Here is a 17,080-nt window from a genome sequence, read left to right as displayed (position 1 = left end):
AACAGGCTTGGGAGGTGGGCAGCATAGCTGTGAGGCCAGACAGGTGGCCCAGGTGACACCTGACCCCTCGCCAGCCTCGCCAGGAAACATGCCTGTTAGGTGTCCACACTCACAGACCCCTTAGTGCAAACTGAGACAGAAGGCTGAGGAGAGATGTGGCTCCCCAAGCCGACCTAACAGGACCTGCTGGCTCAGCCCAAGGGTCGTCCAGGAGTGCCGTTTCAGCAGAGAGCCGGACAGGGAGCAGGGTGGGCAGGCAGAGGCATGAGAAGGCCTCGGGAGCTGGCTGAGCAGACCGGTGTCGGTGTTGGGGCACTGCAGGGGGTGGGGGCTGGGCAGGCCGGACAGCCGCGGCCTTTGGCCCACGGGCCCTGGGGCCTCCCAGGTGCACTCAGGTTCCGGGCCGACGGCCTGCGTAGGATGGTGGGGCTGGGGTCTCGAGCCTGGAAGCCAGTAGGCAGAGGTGCACCGGTACAGCCAGCCCAGGCTCTGATGAAGCCCCGCCCCACAGAGCTCACATCCCAGATGGGCCACCTGGGGCTGGGCAATGCGTCGGCTCCGTCAGCTGAGCACCTTCGCCGGACGCTGGCTGAGGTGGAGCGGCTGCTGCGGGAGATGCGGGCCCGGGACCTGGGGGCCCCGAAGTCAGCGGCTGAGGCTGAGTTGGCGGCAGCACAGAGACGTGAGTGGTGTTGGTCCGGGCAGGTGGGGCGGGGGGAGGAGCTCCGTGGGGAGGTCAGCGTGCAGAGGCTCCAGGTGGGCTTCACTGGGCAACTGAGGCTGGCGGCACCACGCGTAGACCAGGGGCCACAAAGGGCCCTGGCTGCTGGAGTGACCGCCCTTACCCCGCCCAGTGCTGGCCCGAGTGCAGGAGCAGCTGCACGGCCTCTGGGAGGAGAACCGGGCGCTGGCCACGCGCACTCGGGACTGGCTGGCCCAGCACGAGGCTGGCCTCATGGACCTGAGAGAAGCCTTGAACCGGGCAGTGGGCGCCACACGAGAGGCCCAGGAGCTCAACAGCCGCAACCAGGAGCGCCTGGAGGAAGCCCTGGTGAGGACCTGCTGCTCCTCTTCCTGCCTCCCCCCTCCCCCCTCCCCCCTACCTTCCCCCTACCCTCCCCCCTCCTCCCTCTTCCCTCCTCCTCCCCTCCCTCCTCCCCCCTCCTCCCCCCTCCCCCCTCCTCCCTCCCTCCTCCCCTCCTCCCTCCCCTTCTCCCTCCCCTTCTCCCTCCCCTTCTCCCTCCCCTCCTCCCCCCTCCTCCCTCCCCTCCTCCCCCCTTCTCCTTTCTCCTCTTCCATCTTCCGTCTTCCCTCCTCCTACCCCCATATTCACCCTTTTTTTAATCCCCCTTCCCTGCCCCACTGGCCACCCCATCACATTCTCTCCTCACCCCTCACTGTCCCCAACTCCCCCGAATTGCCTTCAGCAAAGGAAGCAGGAGCTGTCCCGGGACAATAGCACCTTGAGGGCCACTCTGAATGCAGCTAGGGACACCCTGGCCAGTGTGTTCAGATTGCTGCACAGTCTGGACCAGGCCAAGGAGGTGAGTGCAGCCCCCATCCCCGTCACCACCCCATCCCTCAGCTCCCTCCCAGGCCTGTGGGCAGCTGTGTATGCTGTGAGCAGGACGAGGGTGTGCTAAGCCCACTCCGCTTTCAGGAGCTGGAGCGCCTCGCGGCCAGCCTGGATGGGGCTCGGACCCCGCTGCTAGAGAGGATGCGGACCTTCTCCCCGGTGGGCAGCAAGCTGCCTTTGGTGGAGGCCGCCGAGGCCCATGCCCAGCAGCTGGGCCAGCTGGCGCTCAACCTGTCCAGGTTCGTGGCCAGGAGAGGAGGGGCCCTGGGCCCGCCCTGGGGATACAGCCGGGGCCTGGGGAGGGCCAGCTGGTCCAGGAGGGCTCCAAGGGGCTGAGGCTTCAGTTCTCAAGCCAGGCCTTCCTCAGCTCCATGGCAAGCTGGGGCCTAGAGTGACAGGAGCAGGCAGGAGCGGCACACCCAGCAGGCGACAGGCACGGGCAAAGGCCTTGGAGGCAAGACATGGCAGGCAGGCAGGCGCCGGTGCGGCTGGCACAGCTGCCCATGAGTGCAGGAGGCCGGAGAGCCAGGCGAGGGTGTCTGGCTGCCCGAGCTTACCTGCTCCTTCCACCCTGCCTTCCGCTGCAGCAGTATCCTGGACATCAACCAGGACCGCCTCACCCAGAGGGCCATCGAGGCCTCCAGCGCCTACAGCCGCATCCTGCAGGCCGTGCAGGCTGCTGAGGACGCCGCTGGCCAGGCCCTGCAGCAGGCAGACCACACATGGGCGGTGAGGCCCTGCCTTCTCCGCAACTCCAGCAAGAGCGCCAGCCCCCCAGTCTGTACCTCCCGGGGCCCCGGCCTATGTGTCTGAGCCACGGCGTGTCCTTGCATCCACAGACGGTGGTGCGGCAGGGCCTGGTGGGCCAAGCCCAGCAGCTGCTGGCCAACAGCAGTGCACTGGAGGACGCCGTGCTCCAGGAGCAGCGGAGGCTGGCTCTTGGTGAGTGCTGGGCTCTGATGGGGACCCTCGGGCCTGCTGGGCATCCAAGTTCCCCGGGACCCTCAGCCCCTAGGCACGTGCACGCGTGGGGTTTGCAGGTGCCGCGGCGTGGTTCTGCATGGAGGAGTTTCAGAGACGGCATCCCTTTGCATTCCCCGCTGCTGTGTGTCAGCCCCTGGGAGACCTGCAGGGGAGCCCAGGGAGGGAAGCCTCCTGCGAGGCACCGGCTGCCACTGAGGCACCAGGGGCAAGAGGACGCGTGGTCTCTGCTCTGCTGACCTAAGGGCATATGCCAAGCTGCGCAGTGAAAAAGGTGTGAGCCGCTAGAACCAGAGGGCCGGTTCTTCGGAGCCTCTATTGTTTTATCTGTAAAATGGGGACATCCCTGCCTGTGGTAGGACCAGCGGCCTTCAGGGAACAGAGGCTGTGCTCACTGAACATCTCCCCACGGGCCAGGGGACCCCGTCTGAGCGTCCCTGTGCATCTGTCTGACTGTGTTGGTCCTCCTGGGATGAGCAGCGTGGAGGTGGGCTGTACTTGTGTACCAGGGGTGAGGGCTCCTGGGAGCTGAAGCTGCCTCTCCTGCAGTGCGGACCACCCTCCGGGGCGCCGGGACGCAGCTGCGAGACGTCCGGGCCAGGAAGGACCAGCTGGAGGCGCACATCCAGGAGGTGCAGGCCATGCTCGCCATGGACACAGGTACACCAAGCCTCGGCCCGGCCCTCGCAGCCAGTGGACCTCGAGGGTCTGTGATGGTGGCACTGGTTACATGTGTCTGGTGAGCGCTCACTGTGCTGCCAAAGAGACCCCCACAGTGGGTGGCCTGGAGCCAGACACAGGATACAAGCCAGGGCTGCAGACGGCACACGACAGGCCGGGCCCTCAGGGAGCCCGGCTGGCTTGGACGTGCTTTGGGCAGAAGTGGAGATGGAGCTGGGAGGGCTGTGGGTCAGGTGGCTGTGAGCAAGATGCAGGTCTACTAAGTCCACTCAACTTCCAGGAGCTGCAGTGCCTTGCCACCGGCCTGGGGGGGGCACTGGGGCACACCCTGCAGGAGGGGCACCCAGGAGGGCACAGCAGTCAGCGTGGCTAGAAGCAAGGAGCTGGCAAGACCTCGGGCAGTGAGGACCAGGCCTCCCACCCTGAGAGGCTTGGAGCAGAGGATGTGATCTCACCCAGTTTCTGAGGGACCCCTGTGGCTGCTGACTGTCCCCAGCAAGCCCAGGAGAGATGGTGGGGGCCAGGTGGTGGGAGGTGACACAGGGCGATGTCCAGGGACCGGCTGTCACCTGAGAGGCTGGGTGCCTATCCTGGCATGGACGGGTGTCTGGTGGGGCGTTTAGGATAGGTTTGAACTGCACTGAGCTGCAGGGTGTGAGGGTCTCACGAGACCATAGCAGGTTGTATCCCTGTTGCTGGCCCAACGGAAGGGACTTGGGGACATGAAGCCAGAATGGCCCCTGCCCGCCCCTGCTGAGCCTGCCTTCTGCCCACCACAGACGAGACAAGCAAGAAGATTGCACATGCCAAGGCAGTGGCCGCTGAAGCCCAGGACATGGCCGCCCACGTGCAGTCCCAGCTGCAGGCCATGCAGGAGAGCGTGGAACGGTGGCAGGGCCAGTACGAGGGCCTGCAGGGCCGGGACCTGGGCCAGGCAGTGCTCGACGCAGGCCGCTCAGGTGCGCCCATGGCCCTCGAGGTGCCCCTGATGGAGGCGGGGCAGGGTGGGGGGCAAAGGCCTCAGGGCCATCCCTTCCTGTCTGCAGTGTCCACCCTGGAGAAGACACTGCCCCAGCTGCTGGCTAAGCTGAGTGTCCTGGAGAACCGCAGAGCCCACAACGCCAGCCTGGCCCTGTCTGCCAGCATCAGCCGTGTGCGAGGGCTCATCGCCCAGGCCCGGGGGGCTGCCAGCAAGGTGGGTGAGAGTCCCAGGGGGAGGTGGACGTTGGGGAGTGTGGTGGTGGATGCCGAAGGCCCGTGCCCCACAGGTCAAGGTCCCCATGAAGTTCAACGGACGCTCATGGGTGCAGCTGCGCACCCCACGGGATCTCGCCGACCTTGCTGCCTATACCGCCCTCAAGTTCTACCTGCAGGACCCAGAGCCTGCGCCTGGGCAGGGTGCCGGCGATCACTTTGTGATGTACATGGGCAGCCGCCAGGTACCAGGCTGGCTGGGTGGATGGGGTCCGAGCTCAGCCTCTGTTTGGAAATGCCTGGTCCCTGTCCCTACTGTGTCTGTCTCTGCTGCAGGCCACTGGGGACTACATGGGCGTATCTCTGCGTGACAAGAAGGTGCACTGGGTGTACCGGCTCGGCGACGCGGGCCCTGCAGTCCTGAGCATCGACGAGGATGTTGGGGAACAGTTCGCAGCTGTCAGCCTGGGCAGGTGAGAGGCCCAGGAGGGAGGCCGGGCGCCTCCGACTGCAAGGCTCCCTGCCCACTCACTACCCTTGCCTCTGCCCTCAGGACTCTTCAGTTTGGCCACATGTCCGTCACAGTGGAGAGACAGATGATCCAGGAAACCAAGGGTGACACGGTGGCCCCTGGGGCAGAGGGGCTGCTCAGCCTGCAGCCAGAGGACTTCGTCTTCTATGTCGGGGGGTACCCCAGTAACTTCACGGTGAGCCCGCCTGGCCAGGGCAGCACTCCGCAGCCCCGAGTCTCTTGTGTCCCGAAGAGTCATGGGTTCCACCTTGGTCCGTCCTGCTGTCGTCTGACGTTCCCTTGGTCCATCCTGGAGGTGAGGAGCCTCGGGCCAAATGCCCTGACCCAGCCCTGTGCCCACAGCCCCCGCCACTGCTTCACTTCCCCGGCTACCGGGGTTGCATCGAGATGGACACACTGAACGAGGAGGTGGTCAGCCTCTACAACTTTGAGAGGACCTTCCAGCTGGACACAGCTGTCGACAGGCCTTGTGCCCGGTACGTGTGGCCTCCCCTCCCTGCCTCTGCCCACCCTATCCTCTGCTGACCCCCGAACCTCTGACCTGCAGCTCCAAGTCCACTGGGGACCCGTGGCTCACAGACGGCTCCTACCTGGACGGCACCGGCTTTGCCCGCATCACCTTCGACAGTCAGATGAGCACCACCAAGCGCTTCGAGCAAGAGCTGCGGCTCGTGTCCTACAGCGGGATCCTCTTCTTCCTGAAGCAGCAGGTACGCCCAGCACACCCCCCACATGGCACGCTTGGCGCTGATGCTGCCCACACTGACCCTGCCCTGCGCCGACCCTGCCCACACTAATTCCGCCTTGTGCTGACCCTGCCCACACTGATTCTGCCCTGCGCCAACCCAGCCCTGTGCTGACCCCGCCCACACTGGCCCCGCCCTGTGCCGACCCCGCCCACACTGACCCCGCCCCATGCCGACCCCGCCCCACGCTGACCCTGCCCTGTGCCGACCCCGCCCTGTGCTGACCCTGCCCCATGCTGACCCCGCCCTGCGCTGACCCCACCCCACGCTGACCCCGCCCCGCGCTCACCACGCCCCACACTGACCCCGGCTCCTCTCTGCAGAGCCAGTTCCTATGCTTGGCCTTGCGAGACGGCAGCCTTGTGCTGCTTTATGACTTCGGCGCTGGCCTGAAGGAAGCTGTCCCGCTGCAACCCCCACCGCCCCTAACCGCAGCCAGCAAGGCGGTAGGACCAGGATGGGGACCAGGGCGGCAGGGAGAGGAGGTGGGGTGACGGGGGTGAGGCAGGCCACAGGGACACAGCGGGCCCTGGAGCCACCACCGGTCCTGCAGATCCAGGTGTTCCTGCTCGGGGGCAGCCGCAAGCGCGTGCTGGTGCGCGTGGAGCGGGCCACGGTGTTCAGCGTGGAGCAGGACAGTGCCCTGGAGCAGGCCGATGCCTACTACCTGGGGGGCGCACCGCCCGACCAGCTGCCCCCAAGGTGAGCACTTGAGGGCTGGGGCAGTGAGGCCAGGCTGTCGGGGTGGCAGGCTGGGCTGGGAGGTGGCACCCTGACCCGCGTCCCCACGTCCCTGCAGCCTGCGGCAGCTCTTCCCCACTGGAGGCTCAGTCCGAGGTTGCATCAAAGGTATCAAGGCCCTGGGCAAGTACGTGGACCTCAAGCGGCTGAACACGACGGGTGTGAGCGCCGGCTGCACCGCTGACCTGCTGGTGAGCAGCCCTCCCTGGGACGGGGTGGCATCTGAGGACATGCACGGTGCCCGCGGGCACTCAGGGATGGCCCCCCTGCAGGTGGAGCGTGCCATGACTTTCCACGGCCACGGTTTCCTTCCACTGGCGCTCCCGAACGTGGCACCCCTCACTGGTGACGTCTACTCCGGCTTCGGCTTCCACAGCACCCAGGACAGTGCCCTCCTCTACTACCGGCCATCACCGGTGAGACCTCGCACCCATGCGGCACTGACCCTGCTCACTCCCCACCCTGTGGTGGCTGTGGGGGCAGTCAGGACTGGGGTGGCTGGAGTAAGTCTGGACCCCCAGGCTTGCTGGCCAGCTGACCTGGCTGCTGTCCCCAGGATGGGCCATGCCAGGTGTCCCTGCAGCAGGGCCATGTGACCCTACGGCTCCTGAGAACGGAGGTGAAAACTCAGGGGGGCTTCGCCGATGGTGTCCCCCACTACGTCACATTCTACAGCAACACCACAGGGTGAGCCCAGCCGCTGGCCCCTCAGTGGGAGACTTGCCCGCCTGGACCTGCCTGTCTCCCTCTGAGGTGGGAGTGGGCATCGAGGTGAAAAACCAAGCCTCCGGCCTCCTGCCCCCCAGGGTCTGGCTTTATGTTGATGACCAACTCCAGCAGATGAAGCCCTACCGGGGGCTGCCCTCTGAGCGCCATCCGCAGCCCGAGGGACCCCCGAGGCTCCTCCTGGGAGGTCTGCCTGAGTCTGGCACCTTTCACAACTTCAGTGGCTGCATCAGCAATGTTTTCGTGCGGCGGTGAGCCCGGCGGGTGTTGTTGTGGGGGGCGAGGTCCCAGCTGGCCTCCTTCAGCTGCTGACTGCCCGTCCGCCCTGCCCAGGCTCCTGGGGCCGCAGCATGTGTTTGATCTGCAGCAGAACATGGGCAGCGTCAATGTGAGCACAGGCTGTGCCCCCGCCCTGCCAGCCCAGACCTCACGCCTTGGGCCTGGAGGACTGCAGGCCAGCAGACGGAAGGTGGGCGCCCCAGCAGTGAGCGGGCAGAGCTGGGTGGCTGGAAGGGTGGCCCCCGTGCGGGCAGCCCCTGCATTCACCATCCGTACCCCAGGCTTCCCGCCGCAGCCGTCAGCCCTCCCAGGACCCTGCCTGCATGCTGCCCCCCTACCTCAGGACCACCCGAGACACCTACCAGTTTGGGGGTTCCCTGTCCAGTCACCTGGAGTTTGTGGGCATCCTGGCCCCACACAGGAACTGGTAAGGCCCGGCCTGGCTGGGGTGGGCTGAGGGGGGCCACGCAGGCTGACACCCACCCGGGCTTCTAGGCCCAGCCTCTCGCTGCACGTCCTCCCGCGAAGACCGCGAGGCCTCCTGCTCTTCACGGCCCCGGTGAAGCCTGGCAGCCCCTCCCTGGTGCTCTTCCTGAGTAATGGACACTTCGTCGCTCAGATGGAAGGCCTTGGGCCCCGGCTCCGTGTCCAGAGCCGCCAGCGCTCCCGGCTTGGCCACTGGCACACAGTAAGGGGCGAGGAAGAGGGACAGCCTGCCCCTGCCCCGCCCCGCCTCCCGCCCCGCCCCACCTCCCACCCCGCCTCCCGCCCCCAGGTCTCTGTGCGTTGGGAGAAGAACCGGATCCTGCTGCTGGTGGACGGGACCCGGGCCTGGAGCCAGGAGGGGCCGAGTTGGCAGCACCAGGGGGTGGAGCACCCCCAGCCCCACACCCTCTTTGTGGGGGGCCTTCCGGCCAGCAGCCACAGCTCCAAACTCCCGGTGAGAGCCATCTCGCCCGCGTCCCCACCCTGCAGCCCCCACCCAGCGTTCACCCGTTTCGGCCACCCTGGGCCCTGATCCCAGCCCCATCTGCTCCCTATAGGTGACTGTCGGGTTCAGCGGCTGCGTGAAGAGACTGAGGCTGCACAGGAGGCCCCTGGGGGCCCCCACACGGCTGGCAGGGGTCACACCCTGCATCTTGGGCCCCCTGGAGGAGGGCCTGTTCTTCTTGGGCAGCGGGGGAGTTGTCACACGAGGTCTGTGGGTGCTGCCGTCCTGGGCCCCAGCAGGGTAGGGCAGGGGGCTCCCCGTTCCTCATCCATCACAACCCCTCCCCGCAGCTACACTGCCGGACGTGAGCCTGGAGCTGGAGGTGCGGCCCCTGGCTGTCGCTGGCCTCATTTTGCACCTGGGCCAGGCCCAGGCACCCCCCTACTTGCAGCTGGAGGTGACTGAGAAGCAGGTAGGTCTGGCAGGGGTGGCAGTGCCCGGGCGGAGTTTGCTTCCTTGTTCTGGTGACCTTAGGAGCAGCACCTGACCTCCCACCCTGCCAGGTCTTGCTTCGGGCAGATGATGGAGCAGGAGAGTTCTCCACATCGGTGACCCGCTCCTCAGTGCTGTGTGACGGCCAGTGGCACCGGCTGGCAGGTGAGGCCCATCCTGTGGCCAGGGCACCCTGCCACCCCCAACGCTTCTGCAGCTTGGGAGCCAGGAGAGACTGGGTGGGGAGAGACTGGGTGGGGTGGCTTTTTTCGAGGCTGGGCTGGGAGCTGCCTGGCCTCAGGAGTCCCCCCACCCCCCCAGTGACGAAAGTCAGGAATGTGCTCCGGCTGGAGGTGGATGCGTGGAGCAACCACACCGAGGGTCCCATGGCGGCCGTGGCCAGTGCTTCAGCCCCTCTGTACCTCGGGGGCCTGTCCGGTGAGTGTGGCCTTGGCCTGGCCTGGCGGGGCGGGGCTGCCCCTCAGGACCCACCCCCATCCCATCCTCCTGTGATGCAGAATGAGGCTGAGGCTGGGTGGGTCACGGATGCCTCAGAATGGCCCGTGGACTCCGGCTGCCCTCCAACCAGCCGCCTTCCCTCCCCCCTGCCTCCAGAGCCCATGGCTGCGCGGCCCTGGCCCCCCGCCTACCGGGGCTGCATGAGGCGGCTGGTGGTGAACCAGTCCCCCGTCGCCGTGACTGGCTCTGCAGAGGTCCACGGGGCAGTTGGGACTGGTGGCTGCCCGGCTGCGTAGGGTGCAGCCCACCTCAGCCCCCCGGCCAGGCCCGTGCGGGTGCCTCCCGCCGCCCTCATGCTTCTCTCCTGTGTTCATTGGGACTCTCGGCTCTGCCAGTGACAGAGCTCGTTTCTGGAGATGGTTTAAGTTAAGAATAAAATAACGCAAAATGTTTTTATACTTGTCATGGCCTTTCCACCCATTTTTAATTGTGGGAGACTTGTAAATCACTGGTTCCTCCTCCTCAAAAATTAAAAAGCAACTTCTGTGTAACTGAGTGTTGACTGGAATACAGAGAAAAGCAGTCCCCAGACAGGTACGGAGCCGGCCTAGGCACGGGCACCAAGCCCAAAGGACGTTCTCCGGGGTCCTACCGCAGCTCCTCACGTTAGCGCCTGTTCAGCCAAAACTCCCTTTGGGCAAAGAACGTGAGCATTGGCAGGTAAAAGAAAAGACTTTATTACGAGTGGGTGGGACAGAGGGGCCGTGCCCTGCGAGCGCCTGCCGACGTCACGGGCCGAGCCCCTCCCTCGCTGGGTGTCGCGCGGGTCAGTCCAGGCTCATGTCCTCCTCCTCGTCCTTCTTGTCCTTCGCGTCGCCCTCTTTCTGCTCGGGCTTGGCGCTGTTCTGCATGGCTTTGGCAAACGCTTCCACATCTGGAACATGTGAGACACAACGTGGCGTCTTAACTCTTGCCAGAGACCAGGATCGACGCAATGGCATCAAGGGCAGAGAGGCTGTGACCTTTGCCCCCCTCAGCCCCGACTTGTGCAAATCCGGGGGACAGACAGGAACGGCCCTTGCCCTGGCCCTGGCCCGGAGGCGCGGCCACTTACCGCCCTTGTTGGCGGCCTCCACGGCCTCTGCAGGCAGACCGAACTGGCACATGAGGGGGCCCAGCTGCCCTGAGGCCAAGGCCGCACTGAACATGCCCAGGGCCTGCAAGGAAGAGCCAGGCGCAGGGCTGAGCTTCCCCCTGGGCTGCGCCCACAGCCGCGTCGCTCAGCTGCCAGCTCTGTGGGCCGGGCACAAGAGGCACCAGCCATGGTGAAGGCGGGGCAGGGCCGCTCCTCCCTCCTGCCCACTTCCTGGGCCCGGCCTCTACCTGCTGGAACTGGGGCGAGGTCAGGGTGTTCTGAATCTCATCTGCGGTCTGCGGCAGCGACTCCCCAGATGGCAGGTAGGGAAGCAGGCGCTCCTGGACGTCTGAGTTGGCGAGGATGGGAGCCATGATCTCCGGCGTCAGCACACTGGCCAGGTCCACTGGGGCGCAAACACAGGGCCATCAGCTTGACGCCAGCCTAAAGTGCCCAGCAGGAGGTGTGCAAACGGGCTCAGCCCATGGCCCGAGCACCCCAGTGCACACTGGGCAGACACCTCGGAAGGTGAGCGTGCGTGAGGGGCAGCGGGCCCCGCGGCCCGCAGCTCAGAGAACAGCACGCTCTGGCACGCGTACCTTGCTGGCTGCCTGCCGGCCCGGCCGGCACATTCATGGTGGCCAGGATGCTCTGCAGGTCGCTCAGCTGGATGGGCTGGGTCGGGCTGCCGGCTGTGCTGGCTCCGTTACCGGAACTGGGCGCGGGGCTCGGGCTGGTTGCCGAGGCGGCTGCTGGAGCCGAAGGGGCCGGGGTGGCACGGGTGGAAGAGGTGGTGGATGACGGGGTGACCGCTGCTGACTGGCTCCGGGAGCTGTGGAGAGAGGGCGGGGCTAGAGCAGATGCGCCCACACGGCAGGACCTACTCGCAGAGTCTGGGGCACCAGACCGGGATTCCCTACTACCCCTCCCTTAATACGGCGGTGCCCGGGTGGCGGGGCTGGGGTGCAGAGGCTCACCTGGAGGAGGAGCTGCTCCCCGGAGGCCCGCCGCTCCCCAGCAAGCTGGCCAGGCCAGGTCCCGTCAGGGCCCCCAGCCCACCTGCGGGGAGGGCAAGGGAACACGGGGTCAGGAAGAGCCCGGCCCTCCCCAGGCCACAGAGGAGCAGGAATTTCCAACACCAAAGCCAGGAAACAAGCAGGGCGGTGGCGAACCACGGTCCTGGGGGGCAGCAGGGTGGACGTTTGGGGCTGTGTGCCGGAGGCGAGGTCACTTCTGTTCCGCCCCGTTACTCGTGCTTAGATTGAAGGGCCAAGCACAGCACTCCGCATTCATCAACAGCAGCAGGCAGGCAGCCATGCGGGGCCGGGGACCCTGGGCAGGAACCCAGCTCACTCCCATCCTCCAGCCCCGCTGCTCGGCCAGCCATGCTCCAAAGCACCCAGCTGGGGTCCTCACCAGGGCCCAGAAGCCCGTGCCTACCCAGCTCCAGCCACAGGCCCTCCAGAGCTTCCCAAAGGGGAACCAGCCTGGGGACACACAGGCTCCTGACACCACACACAGCCAGAAGCAGCTTAAGGGAAACATGGCTGGGCCTCGCAGCATTCCCAGTACACGCTGCCTGAGAGCCAGGGTGGCACACGTTACCCAGTCCTCCGAGGCCGGCTGGTCCGATGAGCTGCATCAGCTGGCTGTGGCTCATGTTCCCCAGCAGGCTCTGCAGGCCGCCCTCACCTGGAAAACACCCTGGCTCAAGCAGGCCTGCCCCGGCCAGCCCCACGGCGCTGCCCAGCCCCACTCGGCTGCCCTTGAACTCTCGAAACGGGGCAATGGGCAGGACCCAGCCCCGCATTACCCCATGAAGGTGGGAGTGAGGACTGCCCCAGGGAGCCTCATCCCTGTTCACAAACGGGGCCTCTACCTTAGCATCTTCTACTTCCACTTCTCAACAACCTACACGGAGGGGCAGTCACCCGCAGTAGACTGTGGCCCCCCAGGAAACCCTGAGCTCATGTGACACACGACAGTTACCGCCTAGCGCAGAGAGCTCGTGGCCGCCGCTCCCGCTGGCCCCCAGCGCCCCGGGCATCGGGGGGTTATTCAGGTACTCGTTGACTTTCCGACAGTGCTCCTCATCCTGGTCTGTCTTGGGTTCCTGCAGAGGCAGGGCATGTGAGGGCAGGGGCCGCCACAGCCATTCTCTGACCTGGCTTACAGGTGACGGACCTGAGAGGCGGAGGCATGTGTGCCCAGCCACACAGTGCTGAGGAGACGACCGGCCCAGCAGCTCAGGGGACAGCAGCGGTGCCTCCCGAGCACAATGCTCCACGCCCTGTCCCCTCTGCCCATTTCACAGATGGGGAGTCTAGAGCCCCAAAGGCGCTTAGCTGCCGCCTAGCCAAGCCCTGTCATCCTCTGGGGTGTGGCTCTTTACACAGCGTCGCCTTCCTTCAACCAGTGGAAGGCAACAACTGGCTGGCTCAGCACGCCACGGCCCAGGGCCACGGGCAGGCCCTCGCAGACCAGCACACGCGTGTGTGCAGCCACATGCGCAGAGCATGGTCAGACGGCATCGCCCCATGGGTACCCACAGCTGGGGAGCAGCGCGCCCACGCCATCCCTGAGCACCAGCTCTGGAGGCTGCAGGGAACCAGGGACACAGGGACTCCCTGCCCTCATGGCAAATCGAGGAAAGGTGAAGGAAGTCATCAAGAAAAAAAGGGAGTGGATGGTAACAGTTGGACAGTTTTTGGCAAAACTGTGGAAGAATACGTGCTACACCAGCAGGTGGCAACTGTGGCCCCATCTGTGCCTGCAAATAAAGTTGAACGCGCACTCAGCTAGGCCTGCTCGTTCTCCCAGGTCACCCGCACGCGGCCTGCAGAGGTGAGCGTCGGCACACAGCCCAGCTCTCCACAGAGGCCCGTCACAGGGTCCACCACGCCTTCTGACCACACAGGCGGCTGCCTGTTTCAGTCTACATACAGATCACTGACAGCAAACACTGCGTCGCGGGCGATGCTTTTGCGCACTGCCTGTAACAGCACAAACAACAAGCCCAACGGCCACTGACAGGTGGCAGAATGAGCGGGGCCTCCGGACATGAAGAGCGCTCTGCAGCTGGGGGTCAGAGAAAGCCCAGGCACACCCACGGCCTCCAGGACACGCCGCAAGGGAAGGGGCAGGGCCGTGGAGGGCATGGAGAGGATGCGTTTCCGGAAGCTACAAAGAACCCCGCCTCTGCTTTGGGTGTGCGCACGCACATGCCATGAGGGCAGGGAGTCCCTGGGTCCCTGGCGCCCTGCTCCCCAGCTCCGGGGGCTCGCGGCTCCACGCTTTCTGACCCTGTCTCTACTTGCCTCAATGAACCTCTCTCTGGCAAGGAGCAGAGGCAGCATACCTGCCTGCGTGGAAATTCCACACACAGCAGTCGCGTGTGCGGAGCCCAGCCTCGGGCCTCTGTACTCTGGGAGAGGGCCGCAGCCCCGGGAACACGCACCGCAGCCCTAGCAGGATCTCAGGCCGCCTGGCGAGCGCCCGCTTGTTAAACCCAACTGCACCACACAGCAAGCAAGCTACTAACCGAATCGCAGACAGCGAGAAAAGCTAAACGCAAACCAACCCTGCCCCATACCTGCATCCAGAAGAAAAGCCGCTTGGACCCTGCCTTGAACTTGAGCACGTAGACCCTCCCGCTGGGGCACTGCGGCACCCGCTTGAAACTCACAGTCGTCAGGGAAGATGATCAGGTCCTGGCGAGCCGAGGCGGAGGAGAGTCAGCGGCGCGGGCGGCAGAGCCGCCGGGCCCGGGTCTAACGGGGTGGGGTGCACAAGGGGGCAGCTAAGCCGTCAGCCCCCTCACTAGCAGGGCCTCCACACAGCAGAGAAGCCACGAGGGGAGACACCCAGGAAAGGCGAGCGGGGGAGGGCCTTTCAGGTGGCAACGTGTGGGGAACAACATTCCCGGAGAGTTAAAAGATCAGTTCTGAGCGGCTCTCAAATAAAAGATAGAACAATTTAGAGTTGAAAGAACAAAGACGACGGCGTGAAGCGGCTTCGCAGAGCTCCAAGCTCTCCAGGGCCGAGGCCTCCAACCCAGGCACCCCACACGGAAGGTTCAAGATACACAGTGGCCAACACGCCCCTGTCACCGCGAAGACCAGGACGACCCATCAGCAGGGCAGCCGATGACGGCCCCACGAGCCGTCCCCAGATGCGGCCAAGCCCCCACCGCGAACTCCCGAGAAGTCGCCTGTCCCGCTGCTGCGTCTCGGGGACACTCACGTCTTCACGTTCCCGGACGTCCTGTCCTTCCAGCAGAAGTGAATGAGCGAGTCGTCCGTCTGCTGGATGTACACCAGCCCTTTCCGCTTGTCCGGGGTCACGGTGGTCCCCTTCAGGGACATCTTTCCCGCCCGGAACTCCACCAGGTACTTGCTGGAGGCGCCCCGAGAGCCGGGCACCAGGCTTGGGAAGAGCGCGCCTGAGGTCGCCATCCTGAAAGCGCGGAGACGGCGCCGAGGCGCGGCGGTCACTGCGGCCCGCGGTCCGGCAAGCCCCCACCGCCGGGGGTGTTTGGGAACGGGGGCCTGCGCCCAGGGCTGCCGAAGGCCTCGCGGGCCCAGCGCACACGGGCACGCCTCGGGCCGGCCACAGACCCCACACGCTGGGGGCTCTTTCACCGCGGCCGCTTTCCGCGTTTCCCTCCCGTCCGCAGTCGGCGCGGGGCCGGGGCAGCCCCGCCGAGACGAGCAGGGCCAGACCTAGGCGTGACGCCGTCTCCGCCGGCCCCAGCCTCTACCCGCCGCCCCGGCGACCCCCTCCGCGGGGCAGACCCGCCAGAGGCCTCGCCGAGCCCCCGCCGAGCCCCACGCTCAGGGCCGCAGGCGGAGCCCGGGAGGCGCCCGAGACCCCGGAGCCCCCGCCCAGCAGGCCCGGCCCCCGCAGGCCCGCCTGCCGCGCCGGCGCCAGCCCCCTTCTCGTCCCGGCTGCCCCCGCCCCACTCCCGGTCCAGCAGCCCCTGCCCCCGCCTCCGGTCGCCCCTAGCCGTCCCCGGCCCGGCGGCCCCGCACCTGGCCCGCGCCAACACTCGTCCAAGAGGCGCCGTCCGGGATCGCTCTTCCTCCTCGGCGCCTGCCGGGCCCCGCCGGAAGCTCGCGTTTGGCCCGCCCCGCCTGCCGCTCTCGTCCCCGATTGGACCTCGTCGGCCACGCGGCCCGCCCTAAGCTACCACCGATTGGCGAGGGCGGCCGTCCATCGCGCTCGCTCCTCCCCGGTCCGCCCCCGCGCCGGCGGCTCTTTTCCGGCGGAAGCGCGGGCCGCGGGGTGCGTGGGCCAGAGCGGCCCCTATTGTTGCTGTGTCATAGGGGAGCGGCGGCGGCTCCTAGAGGCGGCGCCAGGGACCGCAGGCGGATTTCAGCAGGGCGCTGGGGACCTGCTCATGGAGGGGGCCGAGCCCACCCCGCGGCGTCGCCAGCCCGGGCGGGCCGACTCGTGGGGCAGAGCCGGGGGATAGGCGGAGGCCGAGGAGTGCGGTCCGGCTCTGGGCGGCGGGCACCAGGGCTACGCACAGAAGTGACCGTGGATTCAACGCTTCGGGACCCCGGGCAGGAGCTGCAGTCCAGGCGTCCGGGAGAGCACGTGTCCGGGAGGGGAGGGCAGGAGCGAGAACCGTGACGGTCTCAGCTGCAAATGTGTACTGTAGGACCGCAGGGGCCCGGGAGTGGGGGAGGGCCCGGGAGTGGGGGAGGGGTCCGGGAAGGGAGGGGTCAGGGAGAGGTGAGGTCTCGGAGGGGAGAGGTCCGGCAGGGGTAAGGGAGGGGAGGGGTCCGGGAGTGGGGGAGGGTCCGGGAGGGGAGGGGCCAGGGAGGGGTGGTGTCTCGGAGGGGAGGGGTCCGGAATGGGGAAGGGGCCAGGGGAGGGGAGGGGCCAGAGAGGGGAGGGGTCCGGGAGGGGTGGGGTCCCGGAGGGGAGGGGTCCGAGAAGGGAGGGGTCAGGGAGGGGTGGGGTCTCGGAGGGGAGGGGCCAGGGAGGGGAGGGGTCCGGGAGGGGTGGGGTCTCGGAGGGGAGGGGTCCGGAATGGGGAAGGGGCCAGGGAGGGGAGGGGGTCTGGGGTTGGGGGAGGGGCCAGGGAGGGGAGGGTCTGAGTGGGGGAGGGGCCAGGGAGGGGAGGGGTCCGGGAGGGGTGGGGTCTCGGAGGGGAGGGGCCAAGGAGGGGAGGGGTCCGGGAGGGGTGGGTCTCGGAGAGGAGAGGTCCGGCAGGGGTAAGGGAAGGGAGGGGTCCGGGAGTGGGGGAGGGGAGGGGCCAGGGAGGGGAGGGGTCCGGGAGGGGTGGGGTCTCGGAGGGGAGGGGTCCGGAGTGGGGGAGGGTCCGGGAGGGGTGGGGTCTCGGAGGGGAGAGGGTCGGAGAGGAGAGGGGCGAGTCCGGGAGAGTAGGGGCCCCGGAGGGCAGGGGTCAGGAGTCACCACCTGGCTGCCCCCCGCCTCGCCCCCTGGACATGGGTGGGAAAGGCCGCGGGGTGGAAGGCCGGCAGTCGTCCGCCAGTGTTGGAGTGACTCTGAGTCCCTTTGATACAAACTAAAGCGAAGACGACAGAGAAGCTCGCGGAGCCCCGGGCTGCTGCAGAGGACGCCAGGCGGGGGCGCTGGG

At 66.9% G+C, this 17,080-nt stretch overlaps 2 protein-coding genes across 2 annotated transcripts; one reads left to right on the top strand and one right to left on the bottom strand.

Moving 5' to 3' along the window:
* Positions 1 to 409: 409 nt before the first annotated feature.
* On the top strand, positions 410 to 9,889 carry LOC141585721 (laminin subunit alpha-5-like). The gene is made up of 28 exons (XM_074406747.1): positions 410 to 682; positions 855 to 1,051; positions 1,428 to 1,544; positions 1,661 to 1,815; positions 2,164 to 2,305; positions 2,416 to 2,518; positions 3,107 to 3,217; positions 4,018 to 4,197; positions 4,285 to 4,433; positions 4,507 to 4,677; positions 4,769 to 4,905; positions 4,986 to 5,139; positions 5,307 to 5,440; positions 5,512 to 5,674; positions 6,034 to 6,156; positions 6,264 to 6,412; positions 6,510 to 6,642; positions 6,724 to 6,867; positions 7,008 to 7,138; positions 7,258 to 7,428; positions 7,511 to 7,646; positions 7,738 to 7,883; positions 7,952 to 8,144; positions 8,232 to 8,396; positions 8,500 to 8,653; positions 8,738 to 8,859; positions 8,951 to 9,044; positions 9,201 to 9,889. Exons 1-28 carry the CDS (start codon positions 421 to 423, stop codon positions 9,632 to 9,634), a joined length of 4,470 nt encoding a protein of 1,489 aa, XP_074262848.1. The 5' UTR covers positions 410 to 420; the 3' UTR covers positions 9,635 to 9,889.
* A 181-nt stretch (positions 9,890 to 10,070) lies between these two features.
* On the bottom strand, positions 10,071 to 15,602 carry ADRM1 (ADRM1 26S proteasome ubiquitin receptor). Its single transcript, XM_074406748.1, is given in 11 exon segments — positions 10,071 to 10,272; positions 10,453 to 10,555; positions 10,722 to 10,879; positions 11,073 to 11,305; positions 11,451 to 11,532; positions 12,079 to 12,165; positions 12,463 to 12,586; positions 14,066 to 14,152; positions 14,154 to 14,183; positions 14,712 to 14,928; positions 15,504 to 15,602. Coding segments are annotated over 10 exon segments (1,227 nt in total). The 5' UTR covers position 14,928; positions 15,504 to 15,602; the 3' UTR covers positions 10,071 to 10,165.
* Between the last annotated feature and the right edge of the window lie 1,478 nt (positions 15,603 to 17,080).

The sequence above is a fragment of the Saimiri boliviensis genome, chromosome 9, assembly GCF_048565385.1.
Source record: "Saimiri boliviensis isolate mSaiBol1 chromosome 9, mSaiBol1.pri, whole genome shotgun sequence".
NCBI lineage: Eukaryota > Metazoa > Chordata > Mammalia > Primates > Cebidae > Saimiri > Saimiri boliviensis.
This window is presented reverse-complemented; position numbering and strand designations above follow the sequence as displayed.